This window comes from Vigna umbellata, chromosome 3 (assembly GCF_029865625.1).
Source record: "Vigna umbellata cultivar VRB3 chromosome 3, Vumbellata_1.0, whole genome shotgun sequence".
NCBI classification, from domain to species: domain Eukaryota; kingdom Viridiplantae; phylum Streptophyta; class Magnoliopsida; order Fabales; family Fabaceae; genus Vigna; species Vigna umbellata.
In genome coordinates this window covers 27896657-27917386 of record NC_142167.1, presented here as the reverse complement: position 1 = coordinate 27917386, position 20730 = coordinate 27896657, and the positions used below count along the sequence as shown (strand labels likewise).

The window sequence follows — 20730 nt, the reverse complement described above, 5'->3', positions numbered from 1 at the left end:
AGAAGAGAGGAGAGAGAGCCACTGTGAAGGAGAGAAATACCACCAAGAGGTGAAGACATAGTGTAGCAAAAACTATGTGAGTCTACACAAGAAAGAGTTTTAGTATACCATCCCAAAGGGTGAGTGGGGAAACAATTAATTTTGTTCCCTATTTTTTTTTAATAATCAAAATAAACAATTGCATTAACTCAATCTAACCTTAGAATCCATAATGATATTACAGCAGAATAGCCCTAGACGCTTAGCTCTCCATGAATGGAGTTGAATACATTATGAAATAAGAGAGAGAAGTGGTGAATGAATGAATGAAGTCAAGTCCCATTTTCTGCATTCCCTGGGTCTCTTTATATAGGGCTTGATTGGGTTTGGACTCTGAATATGTTGCCCAAATCTTTTATCTTTCTTCCAAATAACTAAAAGATTTAGATAATTATAACATTATTTGGAAGATATTTTCTGTTGATATTCCTAAATTAAATTAATTCAACAACTGAATTTTATCTTTTAGCTTTTCTAACTTTCCAAAATTACACAAATGCCCTAAAATTTCCTCTATTTGCGCTTTAGCCCCAACTGAATTTTCCAAAATTGCAACAGAACCCCTGTTTGACCAGAGAAGGACGCACCAATGAAGGTCTGCCATGTGGCAGCCCTCTTCCTTCCCAATTAGGTTTTCAGATTGGGGAAAGGGCTTCCCCTTTGCTCCTGCGGCGGCTGCTTTGCCTGGGATTTTTCTACAGGTTGCTGATGATGCCGGCAACGGTGGCTTTGACGGTGGAGGACGATGAAGGTGACGTGGATGTTGTTCGTGGTGGTGCTGTGGTGAAGATGATGGATGGTGGCGGCCATGGAGGAAGAAGAAGGGGATCCGTGATTTCCATGTCTTCTGCGGTGGCGGCAACAGTTTTGATTTCTGTTTCGGTGATTGCTGGGTTTATTGCAGGTCTGGTTTTGATGCAGGTTTTGATGCGGTGATGGAGGATGGTGATGACAAATTTATGAACACCGAAAAACGGCTCCACAAACTTGTTTAACCCTCGGCAAGTGTGACTGAATCGTATCAAGTAATAAACTCGGTAAGACCAAGTATCGTTCTCCCAAAGGACTCACGGCCTAGTTAGTTATATGATTTGCTGATTATTTGAGACTTGTGAACAATTGATTGTAGGTTCTAAATGCAAAAGACAGTAATTGAACATGTATGCATGAATTTGATCAATGGAAAAGAGGAATACAAACACTTTAATGAATTAGATGGATGAGTATGTTGTTGGGGTTATCAATTTCATCTTATCCACTCTCATATACTTTTAGGAATTCATCATTCTTTTCATCAATGTTAATGCCACTCTCTAAATCACCTTGCAAGAAGGTCTATCCTTAATTACGAGTTCATACAATTCCTAGCATTCCTATTAATTAATTCTAAAGTGCAGAAACTTAACGGCAACCAATATGCTATTGGGAGAAATTCCCCGGATCTAGATTTCCCCGTACGTTCCCATATCGACAAAATCAATAATCATGGCAATGAATGAGTTAAACAAAGCGAGCTTTAAGCAAAGAGGAAAAATCCTAACTAATGATGAAAGAAAGCATAAGTCTTAAAATAAGATGTTAAACCAAATTCCATATATGAGAGTTTCACAAGACTACATTGATTCCCCAACAACAATACAAGGTTTAGTTCACCATATTCATGGTGAAACTAGATGAACAATAATGGAAGAATGAAAGAGATAGAAAAACCCTAGAAAGAGAAGAGGAGAGCCGTCACCATCTCCCAATCTACCCCCAAGGGGTGAAAAGTGTGTTTCTGCTTCCTCTCAGCCAAAGATACAAACCCTAGGACGTCCTAAAGCTTATATACTATTCTAAAAATACAGAAAATTAGGCCCAAGCCCAAAAATAGTGCCACTCAGCGGTAAACTACCACTCAGTGGTAAGTGCGTGAGTTGTTTTTCTCCCCTCAGCGGCCTTTTCACCCCTCAGCGGATCCAACGTGACTGCCTGAGTGCCGCTCAACGGTAAACTGCCGCTGAGCGGCAGTTGCGGCTTCTCCTTTTGCACTTTTTGATGTCTTTTCTGATTCCATCTCTGTCCTTCTTCACTTCTTTCACCAAATTCACCTTAAAACCTGCACAAAATCACTTAAATCAAGCATAAACCTGTCCAGCTCTCTTATTTCTAAAAATATGACCAAAAGCATGATTTCAAGCTAGTTTCTAAGTGTTAAAGGTTGCTTTTAGTATCAATTTTAAGCATGAAAATAACATTTTTTTAATTGTTATCAGAAGGCACGACGGAACTCGCGAGGAAGATGGTGATATACGTTGAAGGTTGCGATTTGCGTCGCGGTGGAAGTGACTAGCGGCTGGCGGTGCGGTGGCGTGAAGGACTCGCGATGGTGGCGGCTTGACTGTGATGACCCTGCTAGCGTGGAATGGACGGTGAAGGTTGAAGATGGCGATGGGACCAGGCGGCTAACGGCGAGAATCTGTGGTGGCTTGTAGTGGCGCGACGACAAGGTGGTTGCTGGTGGCTGACGACGCTTAGGGTTTGGATTGGGAATTAGGGTTTCTGTTTGGAGATGGTGATGATGTGTGAAATGTGTCAGGGGTGGTGATGTGGCAAAACCTGATTGGCTTACTGATTAGTTGAAGGATGAGTGATGTGACATCATCAGGACGGTTTGATATGTTGGTGATGGATTGCCACATGGTGTAATCTGGTGAAGTTTGACTAGTTAGTGGTAGGAGGGGTATGGGTAGGAAAATTTAGGGGTGTAGGAAAAAAGGCTTAGTGTTTGGGCTTGGTTAAGAAAAGAAGGGTGTATGTAGGGAAATTTGGTAGATGCAAGGTAAAGACTGCCTGTTTAGCCCATATGTACATTATTTTTCAAATAAAACCTGATTTTGGGCCTTAATTTGTAATTTGGACCAATTAAGCTTTAATTTCAACTGTACAAATAAACATTAGAACATCCAAGAATAATTTATGCACTAAAACTCACTTTTTACGTCTCTCTAATTCTCAAACCCAACAATTTAAATCATCACAAATTCACTTAAAATCAATCATTTAAACACAATTATCCCATCAAAAATTTGAATTTTAAAACATAAATGTGGACATAAATATACACTCGTTAGTGAGATTCTATAAAGAGATCCTCAGATATTAAGAGAACACTTTGTAATCCTACTTTTATAATGGAGATATTTCAAAAAGTTTTCCATGTAAAAATTTACGGTGCTATCATTTTCATTACTCTTTCATTTCTACGTTTCCGCTTAGTGTCTATTTTGCATTCACAAATAAGGAACAAGTACCGCTGTTACCCAACATTTGTTTGGATAGCTTGCTCTGTAGGAGTTGTTGGTAATCTTTTATGCGGCATTTCTATTGGCCGGTTCCGCCCACAAACCATGTTTTTATACCTTGGCCTCCTCGTTGTTCTCCAATTTTTAATAACCATTTCAGTTCATGAGAGTTCTCTTGGTCTCCCGAGTCCATATGTTGAATCAATTTTCACAACTATTGGTTGTTCTAAGAAAGCCTGAAATTGCGTACTCAATATCATGGTTTACAGCATCTTACGATATTGTTTGTCCATGATATTGCGACTTGTCACCTATAACTTTATTTATGAACTTTGCTTTCTTTAGGTGTTCCCTCAATTTTGTTGATGAAATAATGTATTGATCATCCGCATTGATAAGTAGTTGCTTATCAAAGTGAAGTATATGAAATTGTTTCTCATGATATTTCATATTATTCAGAGTTGTGCATGCTCCAATATTTCTTCGTAGTTTTGCATCCGATAAAAGAAACATGAAAGATTTTGGTGGAAAGTGGATTGAAGAACCTCCACATGAACCTATGGTTGCATAAGGTAATGACTGGGAAATTTCTATAGGAAACTGGACTTGTATGGCTTTGACATGACATATCATTATGTTATTTATCACATAATAAAGAGAAATATATGAAACACAGAAAGCACCTTTGAAAGCTTATTTGAAAACATATTTCAAAACAGGTTAAAACAAGTATGCCATATTTTGTAATTAATATTGAAAACACAAAAGAAAGTGGAAATATTTTATCAAACCGAACATATCTTATAGTTGTGTAATGTTAATGTGAATTTCGCCAAGTCACTTAAGTTGTTGAATTAAGTAATTAGCATGCATGGACAAGATTTTTCTATTAAAAAGAAAAGTTAAACGGGGCAACCTGGGGATCAATTTTCAATATTGGATCACACAGTTATTCGGTAGTTGTTTTTGTGAAAGAATACTCTGTTATTAATAGCACAAGCCGAAGTTATACACTTTATATAATGAATATATTTCTCTGTTTCTTACTTTCACACGATCTTCATACATGCAGATGGAACAGCGCACAACTTGAATGAATACATTTACATATCTTGGTGATGCTATTACCGATATTACTATTAGTGCAGTCAAAGATATAATTTTTACCCAGAAAAATGTTGTGGTGATATTAATTTAGAGACGGTTAAAATTCACTTTAATAATTATAATTATGAATATAATAAATTGACGTTATAATACACTCTAAATTTTATCACAATTAATTAACTGAAAAAAAATGACGGTTTAAATTGCCACTAAATAACATGTTACAATGACGTTAAAATTCAAAATTTTAAATTTTAGTAGAGATATTCTATTTGAATATGGTGATAGTGAAGACTTTGCCTAAACTGGAAGTGAAGAGTTTGAGTTTGCACTAGTAAAAAATGACGTTTTAAACTCGGACATTATGCCTCGGTTTCTACGGAACCGAAGTCTATCAAAACGCGGTGGCACTCTGATAATTTTAAAAGCATTATATGCCTCGGTTATTAGATAACCGGTGTCTAAAAAAGATACTAATTCGGTTTCCAGACTGAACCGAAGCGTAATGCTCACATGCGAAACATACGGACTCGGTTGAAAATAGAACCGGGGCATATTACTGGGCCTACGGACTCGGTTGAAAATAGAACCGGGGCATATTACTGGGCCTTAAATCTGAGATTTATCAAAAGTTTTCCCCAAATCCTCCTCTTCCCCTCTTCTCTTCTCTTCTCCTGCTGCGACCACCTCTTCTTCCTTCCTCTTCTCCTACAACGTCGACGATAGTGGACGCGAGGACGCAGCGAGGACGCGCGGCGGCGAGGACGCGCGGCGGCGAGGACGAGGCTGCGGCGAGGACGTGGCTGCGGCGAGGGGAGGAGCGGGGGATCTTGCGGCGCCACGCTCTTCTCAGCAACCGGTAGCGGAAGACGAAGGATACCAGGCGGAGAGCTGCGGCGGAGTGCCCCGGAAGGGAGATCCGGTGCGGAGGCGGAGGCTCAGGGCGGTTAGGGATGAGTTCGACAGGTAGATCTTTGTTTTCTTCTTCTTCTTCTTCTTTTCTTTGCTGTTGTTGCTGATGGAAGATTGTTTTGTCTTCGTTAAGGGGTGGCGGAGGTGAGGAGACGAAGAGGTCTTTGAGCTTGTGGCGGACGCGGGCCTCGGGGAGGGGCGCGGGATCTTGCGGCGGGGGATGGAATCGGCGTCGGGCGAGGAACATGCGGAGGGTCTTGCGGCGGCGCAGGTGGATTACATGGGTGATTGTTGGACTGCGAGTGGGATCTGAGAGAGGAGAGGGAAATAGATTGATTAGAACTGAGAAAGGAAAGGGAAGGGAAGATACTGTGTTGCCCTTTGCTTTGTGCATTTTGGTTCTCTGGTTTTGGACATTGATGATACTGTGTTGCTGATTGATTCCTGTTACAGTTTTCTTCTTTGTTTTAAATTTTTGAGCTGAAATTGAAAGAAATTTTGGGAGCTGAAATTGGAAGAATGAACTGAGAAATGAATGAACTGAGAATGACTGAGAAATGAACCGTGAATGAGAGAATGACTGAGAAATGAATGAACAATGAACCGTGAACGAGAGTCAGTACGAAAAATAAAAAAAAATACACTCTACTGCCTCGGTTATCTAAGAACCGAGGCATATTCTTGTCTCATTTTATCCCGGTTTATAACCGAGGCATAAAGTTTAATCTTTTTACCTCGCCGGTATATGCCTCGGTTGTAGAACCGGTGCCTAAAAGCAAAAATAACCGGTGCAGTATGCTCTTAGTGTACTAGTGTTGGAATAAAACTCTACGTCATAAAAAAGAAACTTGAGATTTTAAAAACTTAAAAATATAAATAATATAAATATAATACATGTCACATGTCCCACTTAGTATATTAAAATAATATACATTAACTAACTGTAATGTACGTATCCTTGTTAATTATTAGAATTATAAATGCAAAGTCTTTATTATGACATAAATATAAATTGCGAAAACAAAAGAAAAAGAAAATAATATTTCAAAGATAAATTAAAGCAGAATAAAGAGCCCTATTTTACATTAAGTCCTTAAAACAAATAGTCCAATATCTGTCATTTATTGGGAAAATGAAAACTAATAAAAAATATTTAGTCATTACATATTATCATTTTGACCTCAAAAACCTTTTATTATTCGCTCTGAATTTTAAACTTGCTCTGATTAGTTCATGTAGCACTTGCATTGTTCTGAGTTTCATTGGTGATCTTTGGGTCCATAGAAGGCTTCCCTTTCAGAAAATTTGAGTACCATTTAGCAGAGAGCTTAGGTTGCCTCCCCAAGTTTGGATCATTCATATCTACGTAGTATAGACCGTAACTTGATTCATATCCACCCACTATTTCGAATAAATCCATGAAGGACCATACAAAATAACCCTTTACGTTTAATCCACTCCTGTGTGTCCAAAAGAAAGGAAAAAGAATAAACAAAAATCAGCTTTTGTAATCCCTTTTAACTTTCCTTCACACTTGAAAATGAAAATAAAAGTACAAGTACCTGAGTGCATCAATCATGCTCCCTATGTATGCATGCAAGTAATTCACCCTCGACCAGTCATCTAACGATGAATTATGAGGTGTTTCTTGGCCTGCAAAGCTAAAAAGGCTTACTATACAACTACATAATAGGACAGTTGAATATGTTGAAAAAAGAATCATGGAACTTCTGAATTCTAAGTTGGAAAATTGACATACCATTTTCCTGTATGAATATTGGTATATTGCCATAAGCGTTCCTTAGTGAGTGCAACATCCTTAGGAGAATATTGGGAGTAATTGGCACCTAAACCCATCAGCTGATTAGGGGAAAAAAGTATTGAACCTAAATCTTTAAGGGAATAAAGGAATACATAGAGTGGAATAGCACCGTGTTCCTGCTATTACCTTATATTTAGTTCTATCATTTGGAAGATATGCTGCAACCAGAAAGAACAATAATCAGCTGTTTAATTTCCACAAAATTAGAGGAAGATGGATGACAACACAGACCGAAGTTTACTATCTGAACAAGTTCTTATCAATAACAAGGCAATATTAAAGTTTTTTACACAGGATTTTTAACGTTTGTTGGCATGGATTAGGAAGTTTATTTATTGAAGATTTGAATTGATAAAGGGCAAGAGACATTGATTGAGAATTAGATTTCCTGGCCTGATGAATTAGAAAAGTTAAACACTATTTAACCAAAACAACCCTTATATTCTATGATAAACAGGAGACAAAATCAATATGGAAGGGCAAACCCTTTATCAGTCGCTGAAAAATATAAAGGGTTAAATATGTTTTTCGTCCCTTAAGTATCACACGATTTTGGTTTTAGTCCCTACTCAAAACTTTGATTGGTTTTAGTCCTCGTAGTTTTGAAACTATTAGTATTAGTCCTTAAAAATGGACGGCGTTAAGTTTTAGTAGATGTGGCAAACAGTGATGCCAGGTTTGATGCCAGCTGCGCTCTGCACTCTCTGCCACGTTGCTGGCCAATAAGAATCTGACACTCACATGGTCATTCTCGTTCTTCCTTCCTCACCCTCACTACAACTAGAATTTCAACCGTCAAAAGGACTCAGAATGTTGCTGCCAAAGCCGCTGCTCAGCGCCTCGCTCAGGTCATGGCTTCTCAGACTGCCGACGACGACGACGACGAAGATCTAGGTTTTGGCTGCACTGCTCCCCCGCCTCTATCTCTCTCCAGGAACTCTGCTAAGTCTACTGCAACTCTCAGATCGCCATCTCCTTTCGCGGTCCGATTCTTCCCATTCCACTCCACATTTATCCCATCCATCATTAACTGACTTCCTTTCCTTATTCACCTCCTAACTTAATCAGGTACCTCGAAACCTCCCGGAAGAATTAATGTATCTTCGCGCACCAGCACCAGCACCAACTCCACCTGCTACTAACAGACCATTACATTATAATAATGCTTGCCTGTCCACCCCCTAAACAACAATTACAATTCGGGATTCCATTAAATTTGCAGGTTTTCGTTTGATACTGGATTCGTTCTACCATGGCGGAGGTGTAGGGGCAAGTTTCCCCAATCTGGAAAACCCTAATTTGGGGTGGAAGGGAGCTGACACATGTCAGATTCTTATTGGCCAGATAAAAAGAAAAGCAATGTGGCAGAGATTGAAGAGGCAAGCTGGCATAAGACGTGGCCTCGCCGTTTGCCACATCTACTAAAAGTTAACGCTGTCCAATTTTAAGGACTAATAGTAAGAGTTTCAAAACTATGAGGACTAAAAACCATCAAAGTTTCGAGTAGGGACTAAACCCAAAATCGTGTGATACTTAAGGGACGAAAAACATATTTAACCCAAATTCAAAATAGCATGTCAATAAGTCTAATTCCATGGATCTTGGAATAAAGTCCAATTCCATTCGTGACAAGTATTTGATTCTTAAACTGTAGGATAGTACATCTCACAATAAAGAAACATTTGTTCAACATAGATATAGAATTGGTTATCACTAGTGCAGAATTGGCTTTTAACGTCCCCCCATAGACGTCCGTCCACAAAAACCCCAACGTAAATAGTTGACCGGTGGCATATTCGTAAATAAGTGAAACTCTAGACGTCCGTTGTGGGGGGGGGGGGGGGAGGGGGGGAGGACGGACGTCTATAATATTATAGACGTCCGTGGGAGGGGCACGAACGTCTAAGAGGCTGAAGAAATGAACGCTTCAACTCCCCTGTCAGCCTACTAAACGTCCGCGAACGCTATCTGCGCCATTGCTTTTCCAGGTGCATTTTCTCTCTTTTGGACCGTTTAAATTTACTTTCAATCCGATTACATTGCTCTGGGATGAAATATCTTTGATTTGAACCGATTAAAAATCGTTTTCGGTGCGTTTTGGTGCAGTCTCTTGCGTGTTCTTGGGCGGCTTCTTTGACTATATTTGGGCTACGTTTTAGGTCGTTCCCTCCTCGATTTCCCTCCCTTTCATTTGGAATCTACTTTTCAGGTTAGCTTGTTCGTTGATAAATTTTTGTATGCATGTAATTGGATTTTGTGTATGCATGTTTTTTACTCTAAGGTATGCATGTGTTATTGGCTTTTGAATATGCATGTATTAGTTGTGTTATTATAAGTATCAAATCATTGAGTGACACTTCGTTCCCATTTGAAATTTAACACAAACGACTAATCTTTTAATCGTTTGTGTTAAATTTTGAATTGTCCGATTGGACAGTTTGAGAAAATTAATTTTCATAATTTGCAATAACATGTCAATTGGAGTTTATGGATAAGATTGATAAAATTTTGGTTCAGTATTTGTGTTGTTCTCCGGATGCATATTTGATTGTGGTCATCGTTGACTACTCTCATTTCGTGTATTTCGGAGACCAATGCGAAATGCTGCCGAAATCTTATCAATTTTATGATGTAGACTTCAATGCACGTGTCTGAGCAAATTATGAAAATTAATTTTTTTGAATGGGTAGGGCCTAACCTTGTGAGAGTTAAAAAACTTCAACTGATGATTTTACGAACATAGTATGGATCGAAGCTGGATGAACGAACGTCGCATCAGTGAAGAATATGATAAGGGTGTTTCGAAGTTCTTGCAATATGTTGAACAAAATGCTAAGTCTGTCAACGGGACATATTTTTGTCCTTGTGTTCGTTGTCTTAATCAAATACGGCAAGACTTAGGGAATGTGTGTGACCATCTATTCATGTATGACATAATGAGGACTTATACCGTTTGGACTTGGCATGTAGAAGTACTGGACCAGCCTACCACGTCACGAGGAACGGATTATGTGGAAGAATGGATGAGTGACCATTTAGAGGACATGATAAGTGATGTCGGTGAAGATAATTTTGGAAGAGCTAATTTGTATGATTCTCTTATTAATGATTCAGAGCAACCGTTGTTCCCAGGATGCTCGAACTTTACACGTCTGTCTTCAACTTTAAAGTTGTTTAGTTTAAAAGTAAGGAATGGATGGACCGATAAAAGTTTCACCGAGTTGTTGGAGTTATTGAAGGAGATGCTTCCAGAAAATAATACTCTACCTATTCGTAATTACGAGGCCAAAATTTTTTTATGTCCAATGGGTCTTGAATATCAAAAGATACATGCTTGTCCTAATGATTGTGTTTTGTACACAAAGGAGTTTGCTTTGCTAAAGTATTGTCCAACATGTGGTTTATCCCGTTTTAAAAAGAAATCTGACAGAGTCACTGGTAATGAAGGTAATGATGGTGCACCTGCTAAGGTGATGTGGTATTTGCCTATAATACCTAGGTTCAAACGTATGTTCTCTGTTAAAGAAGATGCAAAGAACCTTAAATGGCACTTTGACGAAAGAAAGTGCGATAAACTTCTTCGACACCCTGCTGATTCACCACAATGGAAAAAGATTGATGACAAATTCCCTGAATTTGGTGCAGATCCAAGAAACTTAAGGCTTGCACTTGCAACTGATGGTATGAATCCTTATGGAAACTTAAGTAGCAAACACAGTTCGTGGCCAGTTATGTTGATGATTTACAATCTTTCTCCTTTGTTGTGCATGAAGAGAAAATATGTGATGTTGTCCATGATGATATCGGATCCTAGACAACTTGGAAATGACATTGATGTTTACTTAGCACCTTTAATTGATGATTTGAAATTGTTGTGGGAAGAAGGGGTCGACGTGTTTGATTCACATGTTCAGCAACAGTTCCATTTGCGTGCAATGTTGTTTTGCACTATAAATGATTTTCCAGCGTATGGAAACTTGAGCGGTTATAGTGTTAAAGGTCATTTTGCATGTCCCATATGTGAAGAAAACACTAGTTACCTTCAGTTGAAGCATGGTCAAAAGACGGTATATACAAGACATCAAAAATTTCTTCCTCGTAATCATCCTTATCGTAGATTGAAAAAAGCATTTAATGGAAGTGCTGAGGATGAGGTTGTGTGCAGACTCCGGAATGGTGAAGAGGTGTACAACGAAGTCAAAAACATTGACATTGTGTTTGGAAAACATCATAAAAGTACCTCTGCAAAGAACATTTGGAAGAAACGATCAATATTTTTTAAGCTTCCATATTGGTGTGAACTTGATGTTAGACATTGTATTGATGTGATGCACGTTGAAAAAAATGTTTGTGACAGTGTCATCGGAACTTTATTAAACGTCAAAGGGAAGAGCAAAGACAGAATAAAAGCAAGACAAGATTTGGCTGACATGGGAATCCGGTCTAAGTTACATCCACAGATAATAGGAAGACGCACCTATCTGCCCCCAACCTGTCACACACTTTCCAAAAAAGAAAAACAAAGTGTTTGTAACTGTTTAAGAAGTGTGAAGGTTCCGCAAGGTTATTCTTCAAATATTAGTAACCTTGTGTCTATGCAAGACTTAAAGCTAGTTGGTTTAAAGTCTCACGATTGTCATGTATTGATGCAACAATTGTTACCTGTTGTTATTCGAGGCATATTACCTCCTTCTGTTAGGGGTATTCTGACACGTCTGAGTTTTTTCTTTAATGCCATTTGCAAGAAAGTTGTTGACCCTCGAGGTTTAGATGAATTGGAAAATGAGGGAATAAGACTACTATGTCAATTGGAGATGTATTTTCCACCTTCCTTTTTTGACATCATGGTACATTTTATTGTTCATCTAGTTAGAGAAATTCGAATATGTGGGCCGGTCTTCTTAAGGTGGATGTACCCAGTTGAAAGATACATGAAGATCTTAAAGGGATATGTCAAGAATCAGTGTAGACTAGAAGCTTCAATCATAGAGCGATACGTTGCAGAAGAAGCCATTGAATTTTGTTCAAGTTATATGCCATCTTGTGAACCCGTCGGTCTTCCCAAGAGCAGACATGAAGGAAAATGTGAAGGTAAGGGTGTTCGAGGTGTGAGAATTCAAAGTGTTAGCAGAAAAGAAATTGATCAAGCTCATTTGTACGTCTTAAACAACATTGTTGATGTGATTCCTTACATTTCTGACCACATTAATGAAATAAAGGCAGCAAACCCAAAAATGAGTGAAAAATGGCATCTTAATGAACATGTGAAAACCTTCTTGCAATGGTTTAAGAAAAAGATTTATGCAACTCCACATGTTTCTGAAACTTTATTGAGGTTATCTCCTGGGCCAAACACAGATGTCATTACATATGGTGGGTACTATATAAACAATATTTCTTTTCAGACAAAGGTAGAAGATGACAAAAACAGAGTTCAAAATAGTGGCGTCACACTACAAGCTGAGGCTGTGCACTTTGCTAGTTCTAAAGACAAAAATCCAATCACAACATCCATCAGTTATTTTGGAATAATACAAGAAATATGGGAAGTTGATTACGTCACTTTTAGAGTCCCAGTTTTCAAGTGTAAATGGGTTGATATAAATTCTGATGTCATGATAGATGACCTTGGTTTCACATTGGTAGACTTGAACAAGATGAATTACACTGATGAACCATTTATCATGGCTAGTCAAGCAAGACAGATATTCTACGTAAATGATCCAGCGAATAACAAATGGTCAGTGGTTTTAGAAGGAAAAAAACATGCATGGACATGATGATGACGATTCTCTTGATATACTTGAGACAACATCTGTTGCATCTAGACCAACTGAAGACCCAGTTGATGACGTTGTCGATGTCATCCAAGCAATTCGTAGTGATCACAATGAAGGGATTTGGGAAAAAACAATATCTTAATAGGTTGATATTTTGTTTTTTATTGACTTTATATGCATGTTCATCATAATTGAATTATTACTAACCTTGTATAATTTTTCAGGTATGTCGGCCTCAGACTCAGGATCGGGAAAGACCAGACGTGGACGAGGCGTCACCAGAGTGGCAGATGTGACATCCGGACGCGTGGATGGTCAGAGGATACATGTTGACATCGACCCCAGATCAGGTCATCCATCAGGGCCAAATGCTGATAGGTTTAAGAGTTATCTGGGTAAGTTAGCAAAAAGTCATGTCTTTATCCTTCATGCATGTTGGGATGACGTCCTAGAGGTCGACAAGAACCTCTTATGGCAAGATATTCAGGTATGTTTATACTTCATTCAATTTGTGATATACTTATCTTTTATGTTTTCTTTTGGAATAACATGTTTTTTGTTTTAAAGAGTAACATTTTGATATTCCAAATACAATACAAATTAGAAAGAAAGTGTTATCGCATATAGCGATAAGATGGAGGGATTTCAAGACAAGGCTGACACGACTATATGTCTTTGGAGACAGGCAACATGAAAATCCCTGTCAGCAATATACATTCACAGAGGAGGATTGGATGCAGTTTCGTGCATCTAGAGAGTTTGAGCAATGGAAGGTATGTTTCTTAACATCGTCTTTCATTGAGTTTTTATGATTTTACACTTATTTATATACATGGTTTCACAGGGTAAAAGGTTAGCCGCCCAAGAAAGACAAAGGCTAAACGATGCACCCCACTTGTTATCACGAGCTGGTTATGCAAAACTGGAGAAGAAACTGAGAAAGTCTAGAGCGGATGCCTTGGGACTTGAGTCGCCGGACCTAGCACCTGCACCTGCTAGGTACGAGCTGTGGAAGGCTGCTCGGACTAAATCTGATGGGAACATGACATCTTCCTCAGCTGCCTTGATCTCATAGAGAATTGTAAGTTCAAATTATAAGCAGTTTTGTGATTGTGTATCTATCACAGCATGTCTTCTAAGTAACTTTGTTTTTTTATGTGCAGGATGAGTTGGTTGAGCAGCAGACTCAGGGCACATTTGATGGCCAAGGTAGGGACGACATTCTAACAACGGCCATTGGAAGGCCCGAGCACCCAGGACGTGTACGTGGAGTTCCTGGGGCGATTGGTCTTCGTAACTACTTTGGCCCTACACAGAAAACCCCCTCATCAATGAGTTAGGAGACACTGAGGCAGATGGATCTTCAGTGGGAGGAAAGGCTCAACGAAAGCATGAGATCAATGGAGCAACGATTCATGGAGCAGCTACAAGAACAAAAATAAATACAAAGAGCGCTTGAAGAAAAGCTGCATTCCATGACGCAAGGCAACATGGGGGCCGCTGAAACTCCCACACCACCTCGTGTCAGCACTAGAGGATCATGCTCTGCTGTAGACCCCACTCAGTATAGCGGTCAATATGAGCTGTTGGTTGATGGGGATCCCCCACGCATTGTGGTTGTCGGACGAGTGCTTGAGGGAGGGCAGACTATTCATGGTGTTGCCATATTACCCCAGCACGTGCGTGTGACCATTGACGAGGTTCGGGATCCCCAGGCTCAAGTGCCTGTACCTACTCCAGAAATTAACTTTGTGGGGGAGGCCATAGGATCATTTATTGCTTGGCATAGAGCATTGATCATGTCACACATCGCTACTCCACATGTATAATGTCTTTTTCCTTAGTATTTCTATGTTTATTCTTCAAATAATTGTTGATAACTCTTTGACGTAAATTCTTATCTTCAGTTCACACGTCCTCAAAAGCAGTCAATTCATGATACATTCATACATGAAGATGATGAGATGGCTGAAGCGGAGGATGATCCTCTATCAAAGCTAATGACAAAATTACCCAGATTGAAGAAAGCATCATTAGAACTATACTGGGATTTGAGAGTATTTGGTCTTCCCCCACATGTGCCAGTTTATATCACATTCTCTGATGCATTGGAGGTGATTGGGGGAGACAGGATGTTGAATATTTCCATCATTCAGCTGTGGTGCATGTAAGATAGTCAATTTGGTCTTTCATATTACTTTTATTTACATTGTTATAGTTTCTAACAACTTGACTTTGTTGTTTTAGGTACATGGACACAATCGTTGTAGACCAAGGTCGGTCTTCCATGTACGGATTTGTTGAACCTCAGACCATTCAACCGTTTGGTAACACACTTCAAAACAGACAACATTATTTGCAAACATGGATGGATGAGTCAAAAAGAGACGTATACCTTGTGTCATACATTGAGGGGTATGTGTTGTTATATGTGGTCAGTTCATTATTATAGTTTCCTTAATTAGTTGAATAACTATTTGTCCTTCGTGATAGGTCGCACTGGCAGCTGATGGTCATCATTCCCAAACAATGTAAAATTATATGGTTTTGTTTGTTGCACAGGAGGATGAAAAATGACTTGAGAACCATGCTTCAAGGGTAAGTGTTTCTCCAAAAATGACTTTGAATTTGATGTTCACCTTCAACTTTTATGATAAATATAGTCATATTAATTATACTTTGTGTTTTCAATCTGTACAGAGTTATTGGTAAATCTCGTGGTCAACTGGTTCAAATTTTGTATCCAAAGGTTGTAAGTCATTTATAGTTCTAATTCATTTTCTATGTTATTGAATTATCTAAATTCTTAACTATTTAGTTTGTCATTTTAGTGTAACCAGCAGCTAGATTCATGGGAATGTGGCTTCTATGTGATGTGTTGGATTAAGACCATCATTCGAGCTGTCATTACAGATGACTGAAATGAGGTAATGATGTATACCTTGAATACATTACAAAACAAATTCATCTTCAAACATATATATGAAACCATAATGAATCTTTCTTGAATTTTGCAGCGCTTCAAGAGTACATCTCCTATACCAGAGGACACAATTAGGCAGATAAGGCAGGAGTGGACCGTTTATCTTCTGCAAAGATGGAGTTAGGAATAGTTTTATTTGTTGTTGAACATTGCTTAGTTTTAGTTTAAGTTTTATCTTGATAGTTTTGGTAGTGGATTATATTTTACATTAAGTAGAACTTTGTTTATATGAAACACACACACACATATATATATATATATATATATGTATATATATATATATATATGTATATATATATATATTATTGCAAAATTATTCTGGGACAATTTTCTGCTTTTCAGGTGTGGTTTTATTGCAAAAATAAATTGATTTTTTAAAAAAATACGCCCAGTAGATGTCGGTTAGTGCACTGTCGGACGTCTATAGACGTCACGTAGTGCACAAACGGACGTCCAGCCCTAGCCCTACCACAAAACAATTCAGGCAGGTGGGCGTCGGGGGATACACCTCGGACGTTTGTGTAGACGTCGGGGGAGGGAGGAGACAGACGTCTCTGGGGACGTCAGACGGGCACGTGGGGACGTCTATATGGACGTCCGAGGGTGTACGCCGGATGTCTGGATAGGCGTCGGGCCTGACACATCGGACGTCTATATAGACGTCCGATGTGGAACCCCCGACGTCTGAGTAACGTCACCCACAACGACGTCGGGGGAGGTCGGACGTCAAAAGGCCAAAAGAACGGACGTCTAAAGCCTTTTCTGCACTAGTGTATGTAATAAAAATGTATAAGAGAAACGACTTGTGACGTTGATAGGAACACAGAGTTGAAAAGAGACAAAATAGTAATATTTTTTTATTGTATAGACTATATAGAACACAAAGAATAGGCGAGCAGTCTCTCCCCTTCACAAAGAGGTAAAGCTTAATCTATAAGATTATCAAAACGTTCCCTGACACAAGAGTTTCCTGTCTTCTTATAAAGGCCCCCCAACCAACTAACCAAATTAACAACTAATTCCTAAATTGTTTCCTCTCTCCTTCACCTATTACCCATTATAACCTATCATATTATATCCTATGAGACGTACCTTGAAATTTTGCTGATAGATCTGCTACGTAATCCCTGTTCTCCTTCTTCAGATTGTTTGGACTGTCCTTAACATAAACAGAGTAGTAAAAGTTTATTCCAAAGAAATCGAGTGAGCCCTTCACTAGATTTGATTCCTTTTGAGTGAAGGAAGGAAGCCTTGAGCCAGCATTCCTTTTCATTATATCCGGGTAATCTCCAAATATAAAGGGATTCATAAACCTGCGCTCACAAATCATAACAAAACCAACTGTATAATGTATAAAACATTGAGATATAAAACCATTCATGAATCTCATAAATGGTACAAAACCAGTATATCAGTACATGAACAATTTATAAACTCCACTGTTAGAGTATACCTACAAAGTTTCACAGTGCCTAGAGATCAAAGTGTCACAAGCAATAGACTTGAGGTGGGAAATAAACAAAGAGGTTTAAGAGTTTATTCCTTGTCGCGTCACATTTTTGTGATATTTGACTTGCAAGGTGTGTGTATTTTCACGATTTAATATTAAAGAACTCTTATATGAAGGGGCATGTTATAGATACATAAATCCTGTTTCTTCACCTGAGTTAAATTATTTTTGAAATGTTTCTCCTTTGCGATTCCAAGATGCAAATTTGTGAATGTCAACAGGTATTGGAAAGAGATACCATGCCTGGATTGTTACTTACCACCCAATGAAGAAGTCTTGGACCCTTTGAACGGCCATTAAATCTTCAGTAGAATTTGTTTGAGGAAGAAAACCGGGAAGAAGGTGACTAAACCCAATTAAGCCATGCTGCATGCCCTGCATCCAAAATAAATTGTTTACTGAATAAATTAAACTATCTTATCACCATTTCCAAAAGACATCATCATGATGACCTTTCCTTCTATCCTTTCCTGATTATGGTTTAAAATGCAAATATAAGGCCTAACGAATGACATAGTAGAGTGGCTTGAATGGGCCATTTGATACATAATTTTTACCTGGTATTTCTTCTTATATACCCTAGCAGCTGAAGCATGTGCTAACAACATATGATGGGCAGCCAAATATGGCTCCGTTGAGGAATTTCCTCTGGAACAGTTCATTATAAGGTTAGAAGAACACCTCTGAGGTGGTGCCAATCCTACATCATAGCCCATTAGTATATTCATATTGGCCTCATTCACAGTAGTCCAATACTTAACTCTGTCTCCAAATTCTCTAAAGCACACTTCTGCGTATTTTGTGAAGTCTTTCCTACAAACATACATATATAAATATGGTATACCATTTCTCAATATCATGCGAGATTTAATTTGCACAATTTCTATCTAGGACAAGACTGTAACACGACTAGAGACTTCAAGTTTGGGAACCATACACAATTTTTCGACTAACCCATCCTCCATATTCATCCTCAAGTGCTTGTGGCAGGTCCCAATGGTGTAATGTAACATGTGCTTCTATTCCTACATTAAGATAATCATAGATCAAAAATACATTTACTAGATAACTTGGAATAACCTCTTACGTGATAATCAAATTTAAAATCTAGTCTTCACAAGAACCATTGCCGATCAATTCATCAATAAGGTTGTTGTAAAACTGTAGTCCCTTGGGATTCACTTGTCCTCTTCCATCTGGTAATACATGAAAACAACATGGTCAGAACATGGAAATAATAATGTTTTGATTTTAGAGAGACTGATTGCCCCCAAATTAAACCAAGTGCGTGTATCTAATACGACTTAGTTTCTCACATTTTATTTTAGACAGTAGTTTAAGAGTAGGCTGACAACAGTTTGATGATCACCTGGAATAAGCCTTGACCATGATATGGAAAATCTGTATCCTTCTAAGCCCATGTCGGCCATGAGCTTAACATCTTCCTTCAGGAAAACCAAAGCTGGATATTAACTCAAAAAAAACTATGAAGTCTTTTTAGTTGAACAAGAATTTAAAGCAAGTGGATCATAAAAGATCTGCATCTTTTGTGTATATACAACAATTTCTTTTAGTTCTTTGTATATATATGCTTACACAGCAGGGTCACTAACCTTATATTTGTGATAATGATCACATGCAACATCTCCATCACCAGCATACAAATTCCCTGAAAAAATCTTTGCATTAAATTTCGAGAAAAAGATAATAGCAATAAAGCTTAAAAATAGATTTAATATGTGAAAAGAAATAAAGCATAGTGTAGATATGAGAGTAGTGAGTAGAGGGCAGTACCATTTCCAGCATGAGAGAAGGTGTCCCATATGCTTGGCTTCCTGCCATCTTCATTTGCTGCACCTTCAACCTTTCACATAACGCCAATCACAAATTCAGCAAAGAATCACAAAAGTAGGACAGTGAAGAGTGTGAAAAACAGAGAGGGAGGGAGACAGAAGAACCTGGTAAGCCGAGGTTGATGCACCAAACACGAAGTCACGAGGGAACTGGTCTCTGCTCAAGGCATGAGCACCAGGGTGAGCTATCAGAAGCACTAATTCTACAACTGCAAAAACCTTCAACATGAACCTCATACTCTCTGCTTTTCTTGTTAATGGCGTCATCTGTTTTAATGTTTTGACTATGAAACACGAATGACCGCTTTCTTGTGATTCAGCGTCTATTTGTTGTCTTTTTATTTATTTGTTCTGATTCTTATGAGTTTGTCCGAAGCCATATCTGCCCACACCCATCTACCGCTGTATCTTTATGTATGTGAAAATGCTGCTGAAGTTTTCTTGCAGAAAAAAAGAAAAAAAATTATATATATAAAATACACTTTCTTTCCTTTCCAAGAGAAAAAAGTACTACAAAACAAACAAACTCAACTGTGGGTATGATTTCAGATGTAACATTGATATTTTCTCACGGATTATTGTAGCAACCGGTAATTATGAAACATCTTTTGAAAAATTAAAGTTGATATGACATTAGGTAATAAAGAGTAACAAGAAATCCCTGTGTGCGTTACTCCTGGAATATGTGGAATCCCTCTTATACTCACAGTAACTACGGAAATCGTTTATGCTCGATGTAACTCGAATGGCTGGGATGGGACACGGTTATATTTTTATAAGTGAGATTAGTTTTGTTATCTTATTTTAAAATATTATATTTACTAAAACTTAAATTAAAATTGAAAAATTAAAAATTAAATTTTTTATAAGAAAATCTGAATAATTTAATTGATATATATTAAAAGGGGTTTGCTAATTTAACTAAGGAGTTTGTTTAGTTGATATATTTTATCCAACTGTACTAAGTTTTAGGTTAGAAAAAAGTCTCTATTAAAAAAATAACTTTAAATCTAAGGGTATTTTAACAATTTTAAAATTTAATTTAAAATTAAAAAATTAAAAGATAGTTATTTATCATTTTGATTGATCCATGTGTATGAGTAGTTATTATTTTTTATTTTAGAAAACAACTACCTTTTATTTTATTTTTTATTTTAAAAAACAATTATCTTTTATTTTATTTTTTATTTTAAAAAACAATTAACTTTTATAAAAAAAAATATATAATAAAAGATAATAATTTACTACCATTTATATTTTTATTTTAAATTAAATTTTAAAATCATTAAATACTCTTGAATTTAAAGTTAGTTTTTTTTAATAAGGACTTTTTCGTAATTAAAACTTGGTATATTTTGTTAAAATATACTAACTAAAAAACTCCTTATGTAAATTAGCAAATCCATACTAAAATTATTAAAAATTTATATTATCACTAAA

General features: G+C 37.7%; 1 protein-coding gene and 1 long non-coding RNA gene across 3 annotated transcripts; one reads left to right on the top strand and one right to left on the bottom strand.

Moving 5' to 3' along the window:
• The first annotated feature begins 5313 nt into the window (after window positions 1–5313).
• On the top strand, window positions 5314–5792 carry LOC148202162 (uncharacterized). Its single transcript, XR_015784637.1, has 2 exons — window positions 5314–5396; window positions 5476–5792. It is a non-coding gene; the product is annotated as an uncharacterized LOC148202162 (long non-coding RNA).
• A 581-nt stretch (window positions 5793–6373) lies between these two features.
• LOC124848685 (beta-glucosidase 11-like) lies at window positions 6374–19754 on the bottom strand. 2 transcript variants are annotated; one of them, XM_088109404.1, is made up of 13 exons: window positions 19396–19754; window positions 19232–19301; window positions 19051–19106; window positions 18807–18882; window positions 18562–18633; window positions 18375–18462; window positions 17995–18250; window positions 17697–17812; window positions 17020–17240; window positions 7291–7322; window positions 7102–7189; window positions 6905–6995; window positions 6374–6802 (listed from the first exon to the last, which is right to left on the bottom strand). In XM_088109404.1, exons 1-13 carry the CDS (start codon window positions 19555–19557, stop codon window positions 6574–6576), a joined length of 1557 nt encoding a protein of 518 aa, XP_087965530.1. In that variant the 5' UTR covers window positions 19558–19754; the 3' UTR covers window positions 6374–6573. The 2 variants fall into 2 exon arrangements, with proteins under 2 accessions (XP_087965530.1, XP_087965531.1); XM_088109405.1 differs by lacking the exon at window positions 19396–19754 and having other exon boundaries at window positions 18807–18878.
• Between the last annotated feature and the right edge of the window lie 976 nt (window positions 19755–20730).

Excerpts from the sequence above, each read along its gene's own strand:
- LOC124848685 (XM_088109404.1), bottom strand. The coding sequence starts at position 19,557 with ATGACGCCATTAACAAGAAAAGCAGAGAGTATGAGGTTCATGTTGAAG. Across the intron at positions 18,634-18,806 it reads ATGGTCAAGGCTTATTCCAG|ATGGAAGAGGACAAGTGAAT; the intron begins GTGATCATCAAA and ends ATGTATTACCAG. Across the intron at positions 6,803-6,904 it reads AGCATGATTGATGCACTCAG|GAGTGGATTAAACGTAAAGG; the intron begins GTACTTGTACTT and ends TTGGACACACAG.